This window comes from Rhodamnia argentea, chromosome 2 (genome assembly GCF_020921035.1).
Source record: "Rhodamnia argentea isolate NSW1041297 chromosome 2, ASM2092103v1, whole genome shotgun sequence".
Lineage (NCBI taxonomy): Eukaryota > Viridiplantae > Streptophyta > Magnoliopsida > Myrtales > Myrtaceae > Rhodamnia > Rhodamnia argentea.
In genome coordinates this window covers 33,605,493-33,624,936 of record NC_063151.1, presented here as the reverse complement: position 1 = coordinate 33,624,936, position 19,444 = coordinate 33,605,493, and the positions used below count along the sequence as shown (strand labels likewise).

Genomic DNA, 19,444 nt, shown 5'->3' with positions numbered 1-19,444 from the left:
ATTGTTATTGCTTCATTAAGCACACCAACAAAGTACTCGAACATGTAGACCATCAAGTAGACAAATGAATGTGGCATAAGGAGTAGAGAGGCTGCACGTCTCGGATTCGGAACAAAACCTGTCACTATTGCAACAAATGCAGTCTGTTCTTGGAGCAAGCAATGGCTTCCTCAGCTTGTGCTTTGAGGGAGCAATGTCATTATTTTTTTTTATTTTTTTTGGGGAATCCGACATGAACGACATCATCGGAGCACCATTTTAGAAAAGAACTCGCGAAAAGATTAGATGTCCACCATTTTAAGAGCAATGGCAGGCCACATTTTGCAGATGGAGCAAGCAAACGCATCGAGAGACCGATACAAAAACCCTTTCTTTTTTCCTTTCGGTTCTTCCTTCACATTCTCTCTAGTGCAAGCATACGTGGAAACCACCCAACTTGATATTGAAGACAGTCTCGAAACCTCAGAATCATGCAACATAATCTCTCCTTGTTCCCTTTTTCCCGCATGTTTCGTCCAGATCAGATCAGATCAGATCATCATCGTCTTCTCTCGTTCCCCATAAACTTGGGTGGCAGCACGCGATGGGAATGGACGCGTAATGGCTAGATTCTTGGGGAGGGCAGAACGGTCCAGGAGATGATGATGATGATGAATATCAAAATTTTGGGCCTTCCATCGAAGAAGGGCCATTAAGAGATGAAGAAGATGTTTTGCGGTAAATGGTGAGAATGCGCACCTGTAAAGCTCTCCCCTTTCGCTATAACTCGCAACGTCTCTTGTGGGTTTTTGGCAAAGAACCATTCCCTTCTCTCTCTCTCTCTCTCTCTCCCTCTCTCTCTCTAAGCGCCACAAACAGGTATAGGAAAAAAGAAAATGGACAGAGAAAGAAAGAGCCCATAAATAGAATGGAGAGAGATAGAAGTAGGAGTAGTAGCTTGCTCACTTTGGCTTTCCTTCTCCATCTCTGTAACTCTCTCTCTCTCTCTTTGGGATTCGTGTGTTCTTTCTTCTTTTTTGCACCACCCGAGATTTTCCGAAAGCTGAAGTGGCCGGAGAGTGAAGCTTAAGCTTAAGCTTAAGAGAGAGAGAGAGAGAGAGAGAGAGCCATCGCCCAAAGCCCGAAGGTCAGTCCTTGTTTTGATGGTCTTTTATAGGAAATATATGATAGGATTGTAATTTGACCAGAGATCTATCTATCTATCTATCTATCTTCTCCACCCCATGTTCTTTCCCTTTCCTTTAATTCAAGAATTGCAATTTTTGGTCCTTCAGAGGAGATCTTCATCTTAGATGTATGGCCAACTGGCCAGCTGATGGAAGAGAATCTTCTGGCCATCATCTCCAAGATCTTCTCTCTCTCTCTCTCTCTCTCTCTCTCTCTCATCTTCATTTTGATCTATTAATAGCCTTATTTTCTGAGATTCTTCCGACCCTTCATCCTATTTTTGATCTTCTTCGTTTCTTCTCAAGTGAAAAAAAAAAAAAAAAAGGAAGTCGTGGGCTTGAGCAATCCCACCAGCATTTCCTCCGAAACCCTCGTCCAAATAATCATACGATTTACCTAACCAAGGATTGTTTTCGTCATAAAATTTGTGTCCATCCTCGTCATGGTCTCCTGATCTTGCCCAGTTTCTGTGAGTTAATTCTAAGCACGAAAGATTTGTACGAACTTCTTTGTCCTCTCTTGAATCCAAAAGCCAGCAGATGCATGCGACAGCAGACGAACTGGCAGTGAAGAGATAGATAGAGATGACATGAAACGGAGCAAGCATATGGAATAAGAAAATCTTTCCTTGTTTTTCACTCATTCTTCAAATGTTCCGACACAGGTTTGGGAAAAAAAGTTGTTTTCTTCGAGATCTTTCACGAAGTTGTGTTACAAGTCGTACGGCCTTTCTGGGGTTCTCTATGAGTTGAACATGAACCCAACAGGCGTCAACTTTTCAGTTTTTTTTCCCACATCTTTCATGGGACAAAAGAAAAACCCTCAAGCGCGAGTCCTTCCCAGAAGAAAGAGAAGAAATCTTTGATAAAGAAAAGAACGGTCAAACCAATTGCCCAGTTGCTTAGATCTGTCAGTTTCTAGACACATGCTATCGATTTTCCTGTTCTTCCTGTGTTTGCACAAGCATATGCTCAGAAACTTAACCCTTTTCACCGAAGCAGTTGTGCATGATATAAGCTCACTCACGAACACTTTTTACCCTAAACCAGACTCTAACACATCAGGCTGATCATCTTATGAGCTTGATCATCAGATCATGGGGAGAGGAAAGATCGAGATCAAGAGGATCGAGAACACGACGAACCGTCAGGTCACCTTCTGCAAGAGAAGGAACGGGCTGTTGAAAAAGGCCTACGAGCTCTCCGTCCTCTGTGATGCCGAAGTCGCCCTCATCGTCTTCTCCAGCAGAGGACGCCTCTACGAGTACTCGAACAACAAGTAAGATCGTAACTTTCGCTATTATATTTCGGGTGTTATATACTACATGCATTCATCCGCATATATATAGTCTTCAAGTTGGGTCTTTCTGCAGGTTCGTGAGGATAATATAGTCACTGACATGTCTAATCTGATTCATTACTTTTATGGTACATGAGTTGATTGATGGTTTAAGGTATAAGTTTGACTCTCTTCTTTGGCTTTTCTTGATTTTGAACTTCAGTTTTCAAACTTGTTGTCCTTCGACCGTTGACTGTTCCCATTTTGGGCAAGGGATGGAATGAGCATGGAGCGCCAACGATTTCTCACATCTCTCACCATTATCTCATTATCATAACTTAATCTTAAGTTAACTCATTATGCGGTCATAAAGACATGACACGAGGGGAATGAAAAGGCAAAGAATGGCACGATGATTTGTACTCTTCTGCCGTAAACCTATCTAGAATCTCCTACTATATCATATGCTTGTAAAATAGTCAACAATCTAATTTCAAGCTAATTTGATGTTAGGTCATTATTTCTTGCCTATCATCTATTCCTATATATTTGCTATCATCCCTTGATTTTACGGTCATATGTAATTTAATCTTGAGTCTGCTTATTGAAAAGATATTCAACGGTATATAAGATTAGAGACGTAGAAATACCACTTATGTAGGGGGGAAAAGAGAAATAGCTGAATTGTACTATGTGCCTAGAATTGATAAAGGATGAGTTTTGCATTATCCTCCCTTCATTTTTTTTGGGGGATCATTAATGATTTAGGAAATGATAAACAATGACACTTATGTGTATCTTATAGTGTTAGTAACTCCATCCATCCCCCAAAAGATGGCACTTTCTCTTTTGCTTTCATTCTCTTTAGTTGAGGCATGTAGGTTCCAAGGTCGGTAGAACCTGGAAGCTTGTTTGTTGCATGTGTTCCATTCTCTCAGTTTATTTTTAACCGAAAAATGGCATTTGAATGCTGAAAAAACTACCAAAACGATCGAGCACATAGTATATATGAACAGCAACTTAAAAATCGAAACAATGAAAAGAGAAGGAAACCGTTAAAAGGGCTGTATTTTCTTCGTCAAACAACCCAAACTATATAATGTTCTCCTTTTCCCATTCAGCCATAATGATCCGCAAGCTCCATTTTCACTTTTGAAAACACACCCCTCTTGCTCATATACATCCTATGACTGTGTTATTTTTCTCTAGAGATAGGTAATTGATGTTTTCTGTTCAGTCTTTAACGTTCCCTATGAAGCACAATATCTCCTAGGTTCATATTCTTACGTACTAATACATGTTTTGCGACTCACGTCCTCAAGATATGGATGTCTGCTGTTTCTCTCCTCTTTTTTCGGATTGTAATTTAACTGGTCTCTTCGTAAGAAACATGATTTGTTGTATAGAAGGTGACAATCCCCTAATAACCGCAGATCATGTCTTTCTGAGCATTTTAGAAGGACTAGGGTTACTGCAGGTTTAGTCCATTGTCTAACGTTAAGTATGTATGTGAGCGACTAATGATATTGTGGTTGCCCGTTATGTGCTGCCCAATTATAGATCTTTGTGGTACATCTACCATACATCTCTTGAAAGTGCCCTTTCTTCCTCCAATTTCTTAAGGATATGAGTAATGGGACGATTGTAAATAGTAAACTGTACATTGTTAAGATAGTCACATCTTAAATATTGACACCTACATGATCAATGACTATCGTCATGCGTCGCATTTATATAAACTGAGTCAATCTAAGATCCTTCTAAACAGCGGCGTTGGAGCTCGGCTTCCTTTTTTTTTTTTTTCAGTCATATTATGTTGTTTTGTCTAAAATGAAAGCATTCATTTTTTTTTTTTCAATCCCCTAGACTGACCCTTTTATCATGGGACTCAGTAACTCTGCCAGTCCATCACCGAAGTCCACTCGGTGTGGAACGATGGCCGGTCCATGTACGAACGAGGAAAGGTGATTGTATGGAATGGGGTTCTGATCTTTCTCCTGCAAATTCCAATGCATGCAAAAACATAGAGAGCAAAAAGGAAAAGAAAATCAAACTTTTGTGGTGGGCATACCATTTCCATTCTGATCTCTCAGAACCAGCCCATCTGCTCACTGTGTTCACTCCCCGAAAGATTCTGCCCCTCCATTTTTCAGCTCTCGCCACATTGACTGTGTCAGTGAGCCCAATGTCATCGTACAAGTCGAGTCTGGGGGCATATGTAGTGTCACTGATCGAGACTAATAAGGAGGGTTTGCCAACTTCATCATCAGATGTGGCTTTGAGTGTCATAAACCCTTGTGCGTATGTTTCTTAATGTCATAGGGGATACATGCTTGGAATAGGGCTAGGCACCGGGTAATAAATTAAACTACACTATTTTTTTTTCAAGTATTAACAAGTATTGAAGAAAAGCCAGTTGAGCAAATTAATCAAAGCACTCAGTAACGTCTTCGGTGCTGTGTCCCTCACGATGATTCGAATCACACAGTGTCGTCGTCGTCCTCTTGTTCCTGTTGGGCATGTTTCTCTAGAGTCAACTCTTGCAAAAACCAGCTTATGCCCTACAACAGGCATTTATGAATTTCTTCACGGCCAAGTTGGACCTATTGTCTTCCAAGATCCTTTAGTATTGAACGTGGACTCCGGTCACACTGTAGATGCTGGTGAGGTCAGCAAGTCGCGACCCTTGGTAGAGAGAAATAAAAAAATTGGTGGCTCGTCTCTTCCACCATTCCAGGATGTCGACATTGTCTTCGCCAACTCTATTAATGTGTGTAGAGTAGTATGTTCCCGAGTATGTCTCCCAACTCATTGTAGATAAAGACGAAGGCTTAGTGGAAGGCTGTGGGATATTCTTCTTCTTATGAAGTAGAGAGCACACATGTTTATTGGGCATAGATCAGTGAGCGCGTCATCTTTGTTCGTGGAATGGAGCTCGTCGTATCCAATTGACTAGCATATGCATCTTACATATTTCGAAGCCAACTCATAACCAATGCCAATATCTATTTCACTTGGACCTCCACACCCACCCCCAAATTTTCTAAGCATGGAACAAGGAGAATTTCGAGCCCCCTTCAACTTGAATCTTGAATCCAAGGCAGAAAATGTCATAAGGAATGTTTGCTTTCATGGCATCTACTACTTTGTTCAAGAAGGGATCACCCTCCTTCTTCGCCAATTAAACTTACATAATGTCTAGTAGCATAATGACTTGGCTACTTGACGGGCAATTGCTGGCACTCAAGTATCCATCGCATCGCTGAAAACCGGCAAGAAGTCCCTAAGTACTTCAGCAACCCTCCAATCTTGTTGTGTCAAGGGTGGGAGATTGGCACTTTCCCTGTAAGGAACAAGTGAAAGATTACTAATACAAAGATTAAGCCTGAGAGGAAGAAGTGAAGGAATCTCGTAGAGAAGAGTTGCTTGTAGTAGAGTTAGCATGAGAGGAAGGCTTGGAGGTCTAAAACTTTTGGAAGGCCTTAATACTCTTGTGACTAAGGAGAAGGCCTTGAAGATTCGTAAATGAGATTGGTTCAAAATAGCCAAGTTATATAGGAAAAATGTCCTGGAGATTTGATTGGAGACCACGTAAGACGCGGACATTGAAATCCTCCGGCTCAAGAGACTGCAACACCCATCTCATGGGCAATGGATTTAGCATGTTGAAGGAAATCAATAACCGATTCGTCTTATTTTTGTTGCTAACGTTAAAAATTGAGATGAACAGAGAGCATATGTGTCGCGGAAGCTAAGCCAAAGGAAATATTGAGAGCAACCTAGATGGCTTTGCTAGTTTGTTAACTTAGAGTGAGAGGAAAATCGATTATGAGAGGGACACAATTAGAAGACTTATGATGGAAGCGTCTATTGTTTCCATAAAGCTGCTTGATGCTTGGGCTTCATCGGAGGGACACAATGTTCATTGAGAAACGGGACAACCTGTGATTTTCATAGTAAGTAATTGGATGCTGTGAGAGATAGAGAAAGGAAGTGGTGAGCAAATCCGAATGAAGGAAGTGTAAAAGAAGGGTTTGTAGTGGCGGTGGTAGCACTTAGAGCCATTCAGGGCCATGCCGACCACCCTTGTAGGAAAAAAAAGAACAAGAAGAATAAAGCTAGGTCTGAGGAGGAGCGCAAGCCTTAAATGGCTGATATTGACGCAAAAGTCGTTATGTACTTCCACCAAGCTGCGATGGATATTTATATACCAAAGAATACATTCTCGCAAATTTACTTGCAAGAAAAGAAATACATAAAATAGAAAACTTTCTAACTTTTAAAGATAAGATTCCAAAACTTCCAAAATCAATAGCCCTACATTTGGTTGATAAATCATAATTCAGTATACATGCTAAATATGTTTAACATGATTTGAAAATCGATATACTCTGTTAACTAAATCATGGTAGGGATTTGGAATCATCCCGATCCGTTAGTTGAGTCATTCTTTCTGTTGTGTTGTCTGCATTCTTTCTCCCCTTTTGAAATGCTTGAATAAAGTGAAGAGCAGAAACTGCACGATGGTTTGGACATCTATCTCTATTGTGACCATTTACCTCTTCCATTTTTTGATGCGTCTTATGAATGTTCGTGCATATTTCCATACATTAGCTTCTAGGGAAACTGAGGGTTCCCGCTCGTTTGCTCTCTTCCGCGAAAACCAATCCTCGAACGTCAGAAAGTGTCTTTAGCAAGTCAACAGAGTGTCTGAGTGGCGTCCTTTTCCGTCCTAAACTTTTCCGTACTTTCATGTTAGAACATAAATGGAGCAGAAAATCTGTGAATATTGTTTCATGACAAGAAGGTCCGGTTTCATCTGAGCAGGTTTTGCATCCTTGAAAGACTCAGTTAACATCATGTGTATTTACAGTTTAGCAAAAAATGCAAATATGTACAGCAGTTGAAGTGATATATATATGGGAAGATCTTCATTAGGTGATGAAAAAACTAAGCTTTCACGAGTAATTTTTCTTTAAGTTTCTCTTACTGCATATTCTTTTTGCAGTTCCCCAAAATTGAATCGAAATAGATTTGCATGGTTCGTCCAATATACATGTGACCACTATCCACAAGAGAGAAAGGGTAAAAAGTGTATCAGCTAATGACATATAGTATATTCTATGTATGAAAACCCTAGAAAACCACATAAAATGAACATAGTGGCCTCAAAGCGCAAGCAGGGATTCAAGTTACGTCATGTCTAACTAGTTTCCATCCTAGGGACAAACTTGTCAATTGGTCATTGTCACAAGTTGTATCACATCGACATTATATTCCATAAATATATTAGATAAGACTTATTCTACTAATGTTTTGATTTTTTTTACGTGAACCTATCATGATGTATGGTTACTTTTCGAAAGAATTGCTTAAAATGACGTTTTATGTGAGGATAAGATTCTGGTCTTCCTAGCACTGTGAATTTAAGCCGGAAAAGGAGGCACTGAAGAGCTAATTCATGTTCAATCAAAAAACCCTTGCAACTTTGGCTCAAAAAGCTCTGATGTAAGAAAGAAAAATGCAAAGTGCGAGTACTAATTCCTTTATTTATTTATTTTTGCTATAATTACTTCTGAAATGAACAAAGCAACCATAATATCTTGTTCACAGTTTTACTAACCATCCAAATATCTGTAACATCGTTGCAAAGGCCATCACCTTCACTTGTATTGTGGTTTCCAGCTTCCATGGCCTTGGTTTCCTCCTAGGAAGTTTTTCCCACTTCCTTCGGAATGTGTAAGAATTGTTTCAGACAATAGTTCACTATCTGGCCATTGTCTCGTCCTAGCAATATCACAAGGTCACATCCTAGACAAGCTATGGGTGCCTGTCATTATCGCCCCTTCACTATATGTCACGTTCTAGGGAATAACTGGACCGATACATTAAAGGGGATTCTTCTTTCTAGAAACGCTTTTCTTTAGTTTTGAGAAGGAATCTAAAATATTTTAGCAATCGAGGAAAATGATGACAATCGAGTGCAATTTAATGGTTTGAATCCTTATACAGTAACTACCACAAGTAAATATTTGTGTGCTTGTTTCCAGTTGCCCCACTTGTGCTTTTTTTTAAGCCACTCTTAGGAGCATAGAACTGTATATCTTTAATAATTATCCGGTGTGTGGAACGAGGGACTAGTGTACTTAGTAAGGATTAGTCGGGTGCTCAAAGAGCCCCAAACACTCCCGTTAGCATAAAAAAGAAGTAAATATTGTATGATTTTTTATCTCTTGGTTGTTGAGTTGCATTCTTTCCATTTTTTTTTCAATAAAGCAGCACATGTATTTTTATCAGTTTTCTTTTTGCTTCCATGTTTTTTTTGTCAGTTACATTATATGAATGTTGCTAGGATGCAAATTCACATGGATGGTCCTCGAACAAATGAAACTTTTCCTTATTAAATCTTGTGCATTGAATTCTGTTAAGTGTAGTTGCAGATATCTTCAAACTGGAGCCGACAATTTCTCTAAAAAAATTTCGTTCTGAATTGTAGTAGCGCTTTTGTGGTGACTAATGTAATATTGACATACTTTTGGCTTATATGTCCAGCATAAGGTCAACTATAGAGAGGTACAAAAAGGCCAATTCAGACAGTTCAAACACAAGCACTGTCACAGAGATCAATGCTCAGGTTGGTTACTCTCTATTCTCTTACAGTTACTCTTAGCTTGCTTTGTCAGTAGAGCATGGATCCAACATATTGAGGCTCCGTTTGTTTTATAGAAAATGTAATGTTTTTGGAAAATATTTTTCGAAAAGTCATCTTCTAGGAAAGTCAATGGTTGAGATTCACTTAGCAACCCAAAACCCTTCTTTAAGTCAGCTTATGCACCATCCAAGATAAAGATGCTTTTCAAATGAAGCAGATTGTAGTCCTTGTTACTGTTGTTTTACACAAGGATATCATGTTATCACTAAGTATTTTCAGAAGATAACTCTGCAATTCTTTATGTTTGAACTTTAGCTTAGAATCCTGGGCATTTCTACGAAGGCTAATGCTAAGTATATTAAAACTAGTCTACAAATGGTACACCAAGTGATATTGCAAATTGCACAATGGGCACTTTGAACAAGTGGAACATGCTCAACACTAAGTAAAAATCCTCGCATCACTTAACACACACACATAATTTTCAAAATGTAGTCATGGTATATCTTGAACTATTCTTTGAAAAACCATCTCTTTTCTTATAGTGATGTGCGCATCCAGTATTTTACTTGAGAAGGAATCTCCCCAATTGAAAAGTTTCAATATTTTTTGTCTGGGTAAGATTAAAAGAATGAGCACCATTAGATACACTAAGATTGATCTATAAAACTTATATACGAAGTGATAGGGTAGATTGTAGGTGTACAATTCAAACAAGTGGTCGGTCAAATTCAACACCTAATAAAATTCTGACATCAATATAAGTTATGGAATAGCAGTATATTTCTAAGGATTGCCTCTGAAGATGGCATGTATACCTGTAAATGGGTAGAAAAGCCTCATTCTCATTGCAAGCATTGGCTTTCTTGCATTCTTTTTAAGCGAACTCCGCCACATCATAGAGTGATGGATTTCGAAGGATTACTCTTATTTAGCTCGTTGTTGACAAACTATGGGATGTTCATTCCATGTTACGATATAAGCAACTAATAGTGAAGATTATAAATTTGCACATTGGCCTGCATGTTTGTTGTTAATTTATGATCTTAATTGCTATCAACATTGTGAAATTCTGCTGCTTTCCTTAAATTTGGTAAATTATGTTCTTTAATGTACTAACGTCAAGATTATAGATTTGTGTTATCAACATTGTGAAATTGTACTGCTTTCCACTGAGTTGAATCCGAATTGTATAACAACCTGTTGCGCTGAAGGATTTTTCACTTCACTTCTATTGTTGGTTATCATTCGCAACCGTACTGGCAGGTGTAATTATATTGTCAATGCATCAGGGTCATTGTTTCTTGCCATTTCTTTCATGTTCACGATAGAGTAGTTAATGTTCTCATTTCTTTTTATTTTTGCCTTTTCGATTTACTCGACATAGTATTACCAACAAGAATCTGCAAAGTTGAGGCAGCAGATCCAAATGCTACAAAACTCCAACAGGTAAACTTTCCTTGATCCATCTCTATATCAGCCTATGCGTTCAATGCTGACTTAGACTCAAGATTGTTAAGAATTCAATCAGTTTGGTGGCATGCCAATGACCACCTGATTGTTAAGTTTTCGTAAGTGTAGATATCTTGTAATTTTTCAGCAGATCCAAATAGTTTTGATTGGTCAAAAAACTGTACAAGCAGATTGCTTAATTTGGTGCTCCGGACCTTCTGATCTTGTCATGCTTTCTAGGCACTTGATGGGTGATTCCTTAAGTTCACTCTCCGTTAAGGAGCTGAAGCAGCTGGAGAATAGGCTCGAACGCGGCATCACAAGGATCAGGTCAAAGAAGGTACAAGTTTTAGTACCCCATGTTTGTGATTGATTGAAGATTCTGAATCTGTGTAGATTGCGTCACATGTTATGAATAGATCTCGTAGTTCATGTGCATAAAAGCTGCTTCTGCTAATGTGCTCACACAAAAACATATAATTTTGTTGGACTAGGCCGGTTCTCCAGCACTGATACTTTTCCTTTTGAATCGCTCCTTTCCAACTACCAGATGTTCCTAGTTTACATACATTTCAGATCGAGTGTCATGTTCTATAGTCAGATTATTTCAGACAACCAAGAGTTTTCTTTTTTCCCCTCGTGGCTTGTATGTGTTGCTAATAGTTACTCCTCCCGACAGCATGAGATGTTGCTGACTGAGATCGAGTACCTGCAGAAAAGGGTAAGATCAGTTCTAATCCACCTTTCGTCGACCATGTAATTCATAGTATTAACCATAGCATGTGCATGAAGTTTGGATATTCTTTTTTGTCAGGAGATTGAGCTCGAAAATGAAAGCGTGTTCCTCCGCACGAAGGTACAAATGTTGTCATAGCATCGTTGCAATCAGTTCAATGATCTTTTGGAAGACTACATTTAATTAATCTCTACGGAGAGTCTTGATTAAGTTTACGACCAGAAGTTATATATATCATCAGAATTTGTTCTATAAGAACTGCAAATATCAATGTGTTATGTGATGACACACTTTAATGTAGCGACTTCAGTATTAACCGCCGCAGCAAGGATCTTGCATTAATTTCCTCGATCCTCTTTAAAAAGGGTTTGATGTCCTTGCACATTGCTCATCTGGTTCTTTCAGATTGCCGAGGTGGAAAGGATTCAGCAAGGTAACATGGTTGCTGGCCCTCAGCTTAATGCAATGGAAGCATTAGCCTCTCGCAATTTCTTCCCTGCAAACATGGTCGAGGGCGGAGCTGCCTACTCACACTCCGACAAAAAAGTTCTCCATCTCGGGTATTCAATTTTACAGCATCGAAAGTTCCGTGCGATTTTCTCGTTTCTATCCATTCTTCACTACAATCATATCTGTGCAACATCCTAGTTCGGCTAGTCAAATAGGTATTCACGCCCTAATAAACATCCTGAGGATACGAGTCGTTGAAAGTTCGACCTAATGAGTTCGGTCTTTGTTAGATTGGCTTCCTATGGTGTGCAAAATTCTTCTCCAATTTCTTTCTGATTATGTCATGAGCATCAAAAGTTCATGCTTAATGGAAAATCGGTCACACATCCATTGCAACCCGACTTTCTTGTTGACTTCAATACGAAGCGACGACATTCTATTCATAGATGACTAATGCAAAATACGTCTGCTTGTCTTATTGTAAAAGCTCCTCCTTGATCTGCAACTTATTCAACAGAACTACTTGTTAATTGTGCAGGTAGCTCATCAGGCTGGCTTGGATTGAAGTATATCCTCTATTTCTCAAGAACACAACTGTGCTTTAAGAACTTACCGTAATGTATGTGTGTGCGTACTCATTTATATTTTGACCATATCGAAGCAGCACTTCCGAATCTTTTTGTCCTTCAAACTATTACGATGGCTATGCTGTTGTATGATCATTTCGTCATGCAGTTATCACCAAAGTGTATTTGATGAACATTATGCAGATCAGCCTGTGCTTTACGGTGTGTTAAGGGGTGCTTCACAAGAAGCACGGTATGGTACAATCACATATGAGATAGCATAGACATAAGACGACGTGATATAATTTAAGTACGGCGTCCCGACTGATATAAACATTGAAGTATAATTTTGTTGGGTCTCTTACTGAAAGTTGAATGAGAGATTGAAGTGTCGCACCTATTTGAGTAGCTTCGGGCACGTACATGTTCATCCCTAGGTACTAGTCATCATATTTATTGGAGCATCGACCTATCAGAATTCACTTAAAACTTGGTTGGGTTTCTACATCGCCCGCCAAATCCTATATATCTGGCATGTATGTTGAAAATTTTGGTATCTTGAAAATTTGCTTGTTAAGCCCCCTTCATAGAAAGATCTTTTACACATTATACACGCCACTGCATAAACAATAATACCTCTAGACAGAGAGATATGTACTTGCCATAATTATCAACCAAATGAACTGCAATGAAAGCAAGACAGTTCAGTAAAAACTGAATTGCTTGACACCAATTGTAATAATGTCGGCGTATAGATAAACATGAAGTCTGACAGTATGTACCATAGGAACTCACAATTTACCATTGTGGATACCCAGCAAAAAGGGAATGTAAGAGCTGACATCCAGTGAATGCATAGGCCAGAATGTTTTCACGGTTAGGTCACAATATGGCGCATCGACTTTCGGCTTGCTTACGGAGCTCCTGGGTCTCCCTCTGCGCTTTCTCTAGACTCTCCCTCAGAAGACGGATTTCATCATTTGACTTCATTTGAGCAAACTGCGCGAGCTCTTCTGCCCTCATTCGAGCAGCTTGCTCTTCTGCCAACTTTTGCTCCAGTCTAGTTGTTGTCTCTCTAAGCTTTGCTTCAACCTAGATAAAAGAATCATTCATAAGCTAAAAGACAGACCAACCCAAGCTTAACTTTCAAGGAATAGAATATTATCAAGCACCCTCCACTATTTCAGATAGTGTTTATGGTTCAAACATTTCCTTAGCAACTGACTTTCAAGGTTGAAAACATATCTACAGGACCTACACCGAACTATATAGGAAAAGGAAGTACAGAGTCAGAAATCTCTCAGCATATAAATTTGAACTGACACCATGAAAATTATAAGTTCCAGAAGAGGACCAATGCAGAAGAACAGACAGGCAAAAGCTATAATTCTGCGAAGAAACACTTTCTAGTTTCTCAGCCGATAAAAATATTCGACCATATAACTCTGAATCGATGAAAGTACCCACAACGACAAAGCAAAAGCTGACATAGAAGTGTAAGAAATTTATACCATCTCAGTGATTCGCTGCAGCTGCTCCTCATAAGACTTATGCATCTGCTCCTCCAACTTCATGAGCTCTCCTTTAGTGTATCCTTTCAAGGAACCAACAACTTCTTGCTGCTCATGGAGCTTCATTGCCCCTTTCTGTAGATAGACATATACATCACAGAATTGAGCCAAAAGTGACACTGGCACACATTATTTAATATGCTTCCAACAATTACAACCTAATGTCATCAACTTACCTTCATTTCAACAAACAAATCATCTGTATAAGGTTTTCCATCATTCTGCAACATGACCGTGTTTACAAGGGATAACAGATGCTGGACCTGTTCAATCCTCTTGGTTTCATCCTTGGTCTTGTTATCAAAAAGTACCTTTCGATTCTCACAGAGAATTAAAATGTCCTATGAAATAAGGATGGTGCATTGACATATGTTAGGGCAGAATTGAAGAGATAACATCAAAAGAGAGACAAAGCTTCATGCAGAGAGTTACATCCTATTCATGTTGGGTTAACCAATAAGAAAGATAGCATCACTAATCAAATTTTGAGTACACATGCATGTCCAACCATTCATTTCACAAGAAATTCACAAACGCATGCTGACAGACACATCTGGCTGCTTCAATACATTAACTTCCAAAATCAACAATGCTTACCAAAAATTAAGAATAAAATGTTGTCTGACTAGGCATGCAATATTAAGTATGTTTGAACACAATGTGGTTTATGGGAACCCAAATCAGTGTTTGAAATCTGAAGTTCACCTAGTATTCCATGATAAATTACCTCGTAAAAAAGTTTTAAGTATATAGTATTCTCAGTGACAACAAAATCTCAGATCGAAAAGCACATTATTGCTTGTGTTAAGTGAAGATTAATTCTTGAACAAAGAGTTGTAGACAGGATCAAAGGAACTACTAGAAAAGACTATGCAGTTCATGAAGCATCCAATATATAGTTAAGAGAGCTGTTTAATTGTTCTATCATTGGTGAACTCTTCTTTGATAGAGCAACAGAACTCCCTCTCAGCCCGACAAATTTTCAAAAAGAACAAAACAATAGTTTACTGCATTTCTCACGCTCAAGCAACAAGCAGTCACCATAATTCCCCCTGGATGATCCATAACAAATTGTGGAATTCATCTCAAACAGCACAAACATGAGAAACAGCTATCTTTTATTGTGCAATAACCTAATCAAATAAAAGACAAGAAAGAATTTATCCTGCAATAACCTAAAAAAATTGGAAGACAAGAGAGAAACCCCTTCTTTTTTTAAATCAGTAAGAAACCTCTACTTCTATTTTGCAACAAGAAGTAAAGCAGGCAGAAAAATCAACCTTCAAAGGCTGTGGGCACTCACGACCCAAATAGTCCTCCAATGTCTCATCATTATCCTCAAGCTCATCTCCTCCAGTAAATATGACAATCATGTAGTTAACTATTTTACTGCCAAATAAAGTTCTCAAGCTACGGAGAGCAGCTTCTTCCTCCTCTGAAAACCGTGTTCTAACAGAGAACACTACAAGTACAGCATGAATTCCATCTTTCGCCAGATCAATACATCTTACTATTTCTTTGCCAACAAAATCAATTCCAGCGGAGATATCAAAGAGACCTGCCACAATATGCGATATCAGGGCCGCTATCTGCCAAATAAGTGTCTACTGGACTAACCGATAAGCAAAAGCTTCAACACACAATGTTTTCTCTTGAATTGGCATAATATAATATGATCTACAAGATCAATCCCACAATCATACCTGGAGTATCTATCACATTCACAATTTGGCCATCCCGCAGGACAGTTCTCTGCAATTCACAGGTGCTTGTGACGCCAGAAGAGCTAGCCCTCGACTTAAAGGCCTTTCTTCCAAGAATGGTGTTCCCCGTAGCACTTTTGCCATTGCCGGTACGGCCAACAAGTACCAATGTCTTAATCCCATTGCTTGGGGAAGTAAGCTCCCAGTCATCATCGATTGCACTTCCCCCCATCATGTACCCTGCAGGTATACACTCACAATTTTGTCTTAAAAGATATATAGTTATAACATCCATCTGTTGCTATATCATGACAGCACTTCGACACAACTTCAAAGAATTATGTCAAAGCTTGATTCTCTTTACCAGCGTATGATTTTTCATTTATCTCGTTTCCTCCCCTACTTCCGTTCCTCTTACTATTACCAAATTGAGACATCCATAGAGACTCGTCAGTTGTCAACATACAAAGGCAATCAGGACACGTACGCTTCCCAATTTCACTTTTAACAGATGTCATGCCCTGGTGTTTGTGAGAATTCCCCAGAGATTTGTTCTTAAATTCGCAACCCCTTCAATTTCTCTTTGAAATTTCCTGACATCTTAGGTCCATCACCGGCTCTCGCGGACAACTAAACCGATCAAATACAAGAATTCTCACATTCGCTCCCCGCAGTCGAATATTGCGAGCAAAACCGAGCGTATCGGAAACAAAGCAGAATAGCTGACAAACAAGGTGTACTCAGTAGATGAAGAACTAAACATCATCACGATGGTCGAGTTTGACAGTAACCCACATCCTCAAACGGCGGATAATAATCGAACGAACACACAAATCGATGAGCCAGAGAAAAAGGAGAGATTTTCACCATCGGGATCAACTTACAAGATCAAGAACAAACCAAGAGGCACCGAACCTCCGATCACACACAGAACAGGGAGAAGGATGGCGAGATCAACTTACTGAAAAACCAACAACAGAAGAACGCGGAGAGGGATCCAGACGGAGTCCAGGGAGATCAGGAAGACAGGAATAAAGCAGCGCAATGATCAAGAAAGAGATGGCTTTTCTTCACCACTCGGTCTCGGACAAGGAGGAAGAACACTCCTAGATTGGCTTTTGATTGCTTGTCTCGGAGTTCCGTGTGAGGGGGCAAGTATCCAGTGCATTCATCCGCAGCATACGAAGAAGGAGAAGAGTCGTCGTCAGCGACTGGGTCCTACCCTCGATCAATCTTATCTTCGTCGAACAGGGATTGTACATATCAAATTTGAATCGACGCCTTCGTTATTTTAGAGATTTTATATTGCTTTAAAATTTTTAAGACCAACCATTTAATTTAAATCAAAAGAATTCTGCTTAAAAAATAATATTTATATATATTTGGCGAGGTTTAATCAGGAAAAAAAAAAACAAAATTAGTGTCATGAACTTGTTTGGTTTGAGCCAAAAATTCCAAAGCATGGATTCGTTGTTTGATTTGTTATTTCGGATGTGCGTCGGATAAATTTTCACTTATTTTTTCATGAATGTAATATATTTAAAATGGATGAAATGAAGATATTTGCGAAAGAAAATAATGATTAATATCCCTCTCCTGTAAAAATTTGAGGTACTCTTTTCTTTGCATCATATTGTTGGTGAGCAATAAAATTGTATGATTATCCAAAAAAAAGTCAAACTTTGATCTGTATTCTAAATTGAAAACTAATATTCATCTCAGACGATAGTTATTCGAAAATAGGAAACCTAATTTGGCTTGAGATTAGGCTGAATCATCAACGAATAAAGAAAGGTTCATACCCAGTTATTTCATTTTAGATCTTTTTTAAGTAGGAAAAATGACGGTTCCTAAACTTTTATTCAATGTGCAATGTTATCCTTGAATTTTTTATTTATTCAATACGGTACTTGAATTATCCATAAAATGTTCAATCTACCCCCTAAACTTTCAATTTGTTCAATCTCACTCTTCAAATTTCCATAGAAAAATTCTACTTAGTCCTTTGATACAATTAATAACTTTTCATAATTTCAATGTTGCACAAATTATAGAACATCTTAATATTCCTGCTATTCTAATTTCTTAATTTACATTTTAAACTAGAATTATTTAAAAAAACACAACACACAAAATCTCATAAAAGATTAGGAACGGGATTTTGATTAACATAAGTACGATCCTCTATAGGTAACTTAGTATCTTATGTAGATATCCTTATCAAATCACTTGTTTTTAAAATAGGAGGAATATCACCCCAGCACAACTCGAAATGATGGTCTAATTTACTATTACAGAGATTTATGTGCCAAAATATAGGTAAATGGAACTATCGTAATATTTATAAAGGCTAAAAAGACAAAAGCCAATGAAAAATTAGCATATCTTTGTGGTGAATTAGAAAAATGGATTGAAATGAAATGATATTATGAAATATGAGCAATAGTATAATTATGAAACTTGTGAATAGTACTGAAGGATTGATTTGATTTCGTGAAGGACTAGATTGAACATTTAGGAGTAGTTCATGGATCATGTGGAATGAATTTCAAGGACGACACTGTATATTAAGTTAAAATCTGAGGATTATTTATATCACTTCTTTTTTTTCTTTCAAGAGATAAAGAATGTCATTATAGTTCCATAAAAGTAATGAAAAAGTTGTATGTGATTTGCATATTCACATGAAGAATTTGTATGTTTGATATCAAATAAAAGTCAACTTTCAAAAATTATATTCTCTTCATACTAAATAGATGGCATTGTTAATTGGTTGATATTGGTGAAGGGATTTATCGGAACCGAATCGGATGATCACACAGAGAATCGAGAAAAATTGAAAGACGCACGAGATTACCCAAGTTCATCCCAAGATTAGGGCTACGTCCCGCAAAGAGATTTTCACTATATTTTTCAGTTTTCAGCCAATTCACAAATTACAATAATAAAATCGAGCAAAATATATATGCCCAAAAAACGGGCTAAAAAACCTAAATCTCTTAATCCCAACCATACGGGCCGGCTTAAATAAAAGCCCAAACCCGTAGAGATTTGGGGCGCCGCCCCCGAACCCCCACCCGCTCACCGGCGAGCGGGGCGGCCGTCCGTCGACCGGGCAACGGGACCCCCGTCGGGAGGCGTTGCCCCCGAACCCCCGGTCGGCGGGACACCCGTGTCGGGGGCACCGCCCCCGAACTCCCGCATCCCGCGCGTAGGGGTCATATGTCGTTGGGTAACACTTCGGTTTCCCTAAGCTCGCGTGGACGTACCCGGTGTGAGAAACAAGGGTCCCCGAAGTATTCGCCAACTCCAACAATTGGTAATTGTAATTTAGTGGTAAAATTTCTCGCGCACTCAATTTATATATCAATTTGGTAACCTAATTATTAAGTCAATCCTCCTCGCTCTCATTTTTGTATTCTCTTCATGCCCACATGAAATAATTTACGTTATGTGTAGAAGATAGACTCACTAAAGTTACACTTATCGTGTTCTTCTAAGTTGTTATTGATTAGAAACCTAATGTTTCCTATTAGGACTATTATGAGTTTCATCAGTGGAGAGGTTCATCTCCATGCACATGTCTTAACAACCTTTTAAGAAAAATTATCAAAAAAGTCTTAAATTAATTGGAAATGTTTCAATTTAATCCCCCCCTTTTTTTTTGCTAATTGAGTCTTAAACTTTTTACTTTTGAACAATTCAGTCCATCCGGCCAACTTTGGCCGGTCGATATTGACGTGGAGAATATTCAATTCTCAAAGTACCTAAATATTCTCTCGATCACGATAATGTGACTTTGATCTATCCTTAGGATAAAAGGGCGACTATAGAAAAAAAAAAACAATGCGGCTTTCAACGTAGTGATT

General features: G+C 38.6%; 2 protein-coding genes across 5 annotated transcripts; one reads left to right on the top strand and one right to left on the bottom strand.

Annotated features, from left to right (window-relative positions):
• Positions 1 to 388: 388 nt before the first annotated feature.
• Positions 389 to 12,568, top strand: LOC115734298 (agamous-like MADS-box protein AGL11). 3 transcript variants are annotated; one of them, XM_048274866.1, is made up of 9 exons: positions 389 to 724; positions 2,261 to 2,445; positions 8,998 to 9,079; positions 10,485 to 10,546; positions 10,790 to 10,889; positions 11,229 to 11,270; positions 11,364 to 11,405; positions 11,691 to 11,845; positions 12,274 to 12,568. In XM_048274866.1, the coding sequence occupies exons 1-9, from the start codon at positions 722 to 724 to the stop codon at positions 12,275 to 12,277; spliced, it is 675 nt and encodes a 224-aa protein (XP_048130823.1). In that variant the 5' UTR covers positions 389 to 721; the 3' UTR covers positions 12,278 to 12,568. The 3 variants fall into 3 exon arrangements, with proteins under 3 accessions (XP_048130823.1, XP_030520885.1, XP_048130824.1); XM_030665025.2 differs by lacking the exon at positions 389 to 724 and adding an exon at positions 806 to 1,126; XM_048274867.1 differs by lacking the exon at positions 389 to 724 and adding an exon at positions 1,720 to 2,076.
• Positions 12,569 to 12,924: 356 nt separating this feature from the next.
• LOC115734279 (immune-associated nucleotide-binding protein 9-like) lies at positions 12,925 to 16,725 on the bottom strand. Of its 2 annotated transcripts, none has more exons than XM_030665000.2 (6): positions 16,460 to 16,725; positions 15,576 to 15,815; positions 15,153 to 15,430; positions 14,049 to 14,213; positions 13,813 to 13,947; positions 12,925 to 13,393 (listed from the first exon to the last, which is right to left on the bottom strand). In XM_030665000.2, exons 2-6 carry the CDS (start codon positions 15,808 to 15,810, stop codon positions 13,184 to 13,186), a joined length of 1,023 nt encoding a protein of 340 aa, XP_030520860.1. In that variant the 5' UTR covers positions 15,811 to 15,815; positions 16,460 to 16,725; the 3' UTR covers positions 12,925 to 13,183. The 2 variants fall into 2 exon arrangements, with proteins under 2 accessions (XP_030520860.1, XP_030520853.1); XM_030664993.2 differs by having other exon boundaries at positions 16,538 to 16,724.
• Positions 16,726 to 19,444: the final 2,719 nt, after the last annotated feature.

Coding starts and splice junctions, on each gene's coding strand:
- LOC115734298 (XM_048274866.1), top strand. Junction 10,547..10,789: donor ATGCTACAAAACTCCAACAG/GTAAACTTTCCT, acceptor CATGCTTTCTAG/GCACTTGATGGGTGATTCCT. Junction 11,406..11,690: donor GCGTGTTCCTCCGCACGAAG/GTACAAATGTTG, acceptor TGGTTCTTTCAG/ATTGCCGAGGTGGAAAGGAT.
- LOC115734279 (XM_030665000.2), bottom strand. CDS start 15,810: ATGATGGGGGGAAGTGCAATCGATGATGACTGGGAGCTTACTTCCCCA. Junction 14,214..15,152: donor AGTGCCCACAGCCTTTGAAG/GTTGATTTTTCT, acceptor CTTATTTCATAG/GACATTTTAATTCTCTGTGA. Junction 13,948..14,048: donor ATTTGTTTGTTGAAATGAAG/GTAAGTTGATGA, acceptor GTCTATCTACAG/AAAGGGGCAATGAAGCTCCA.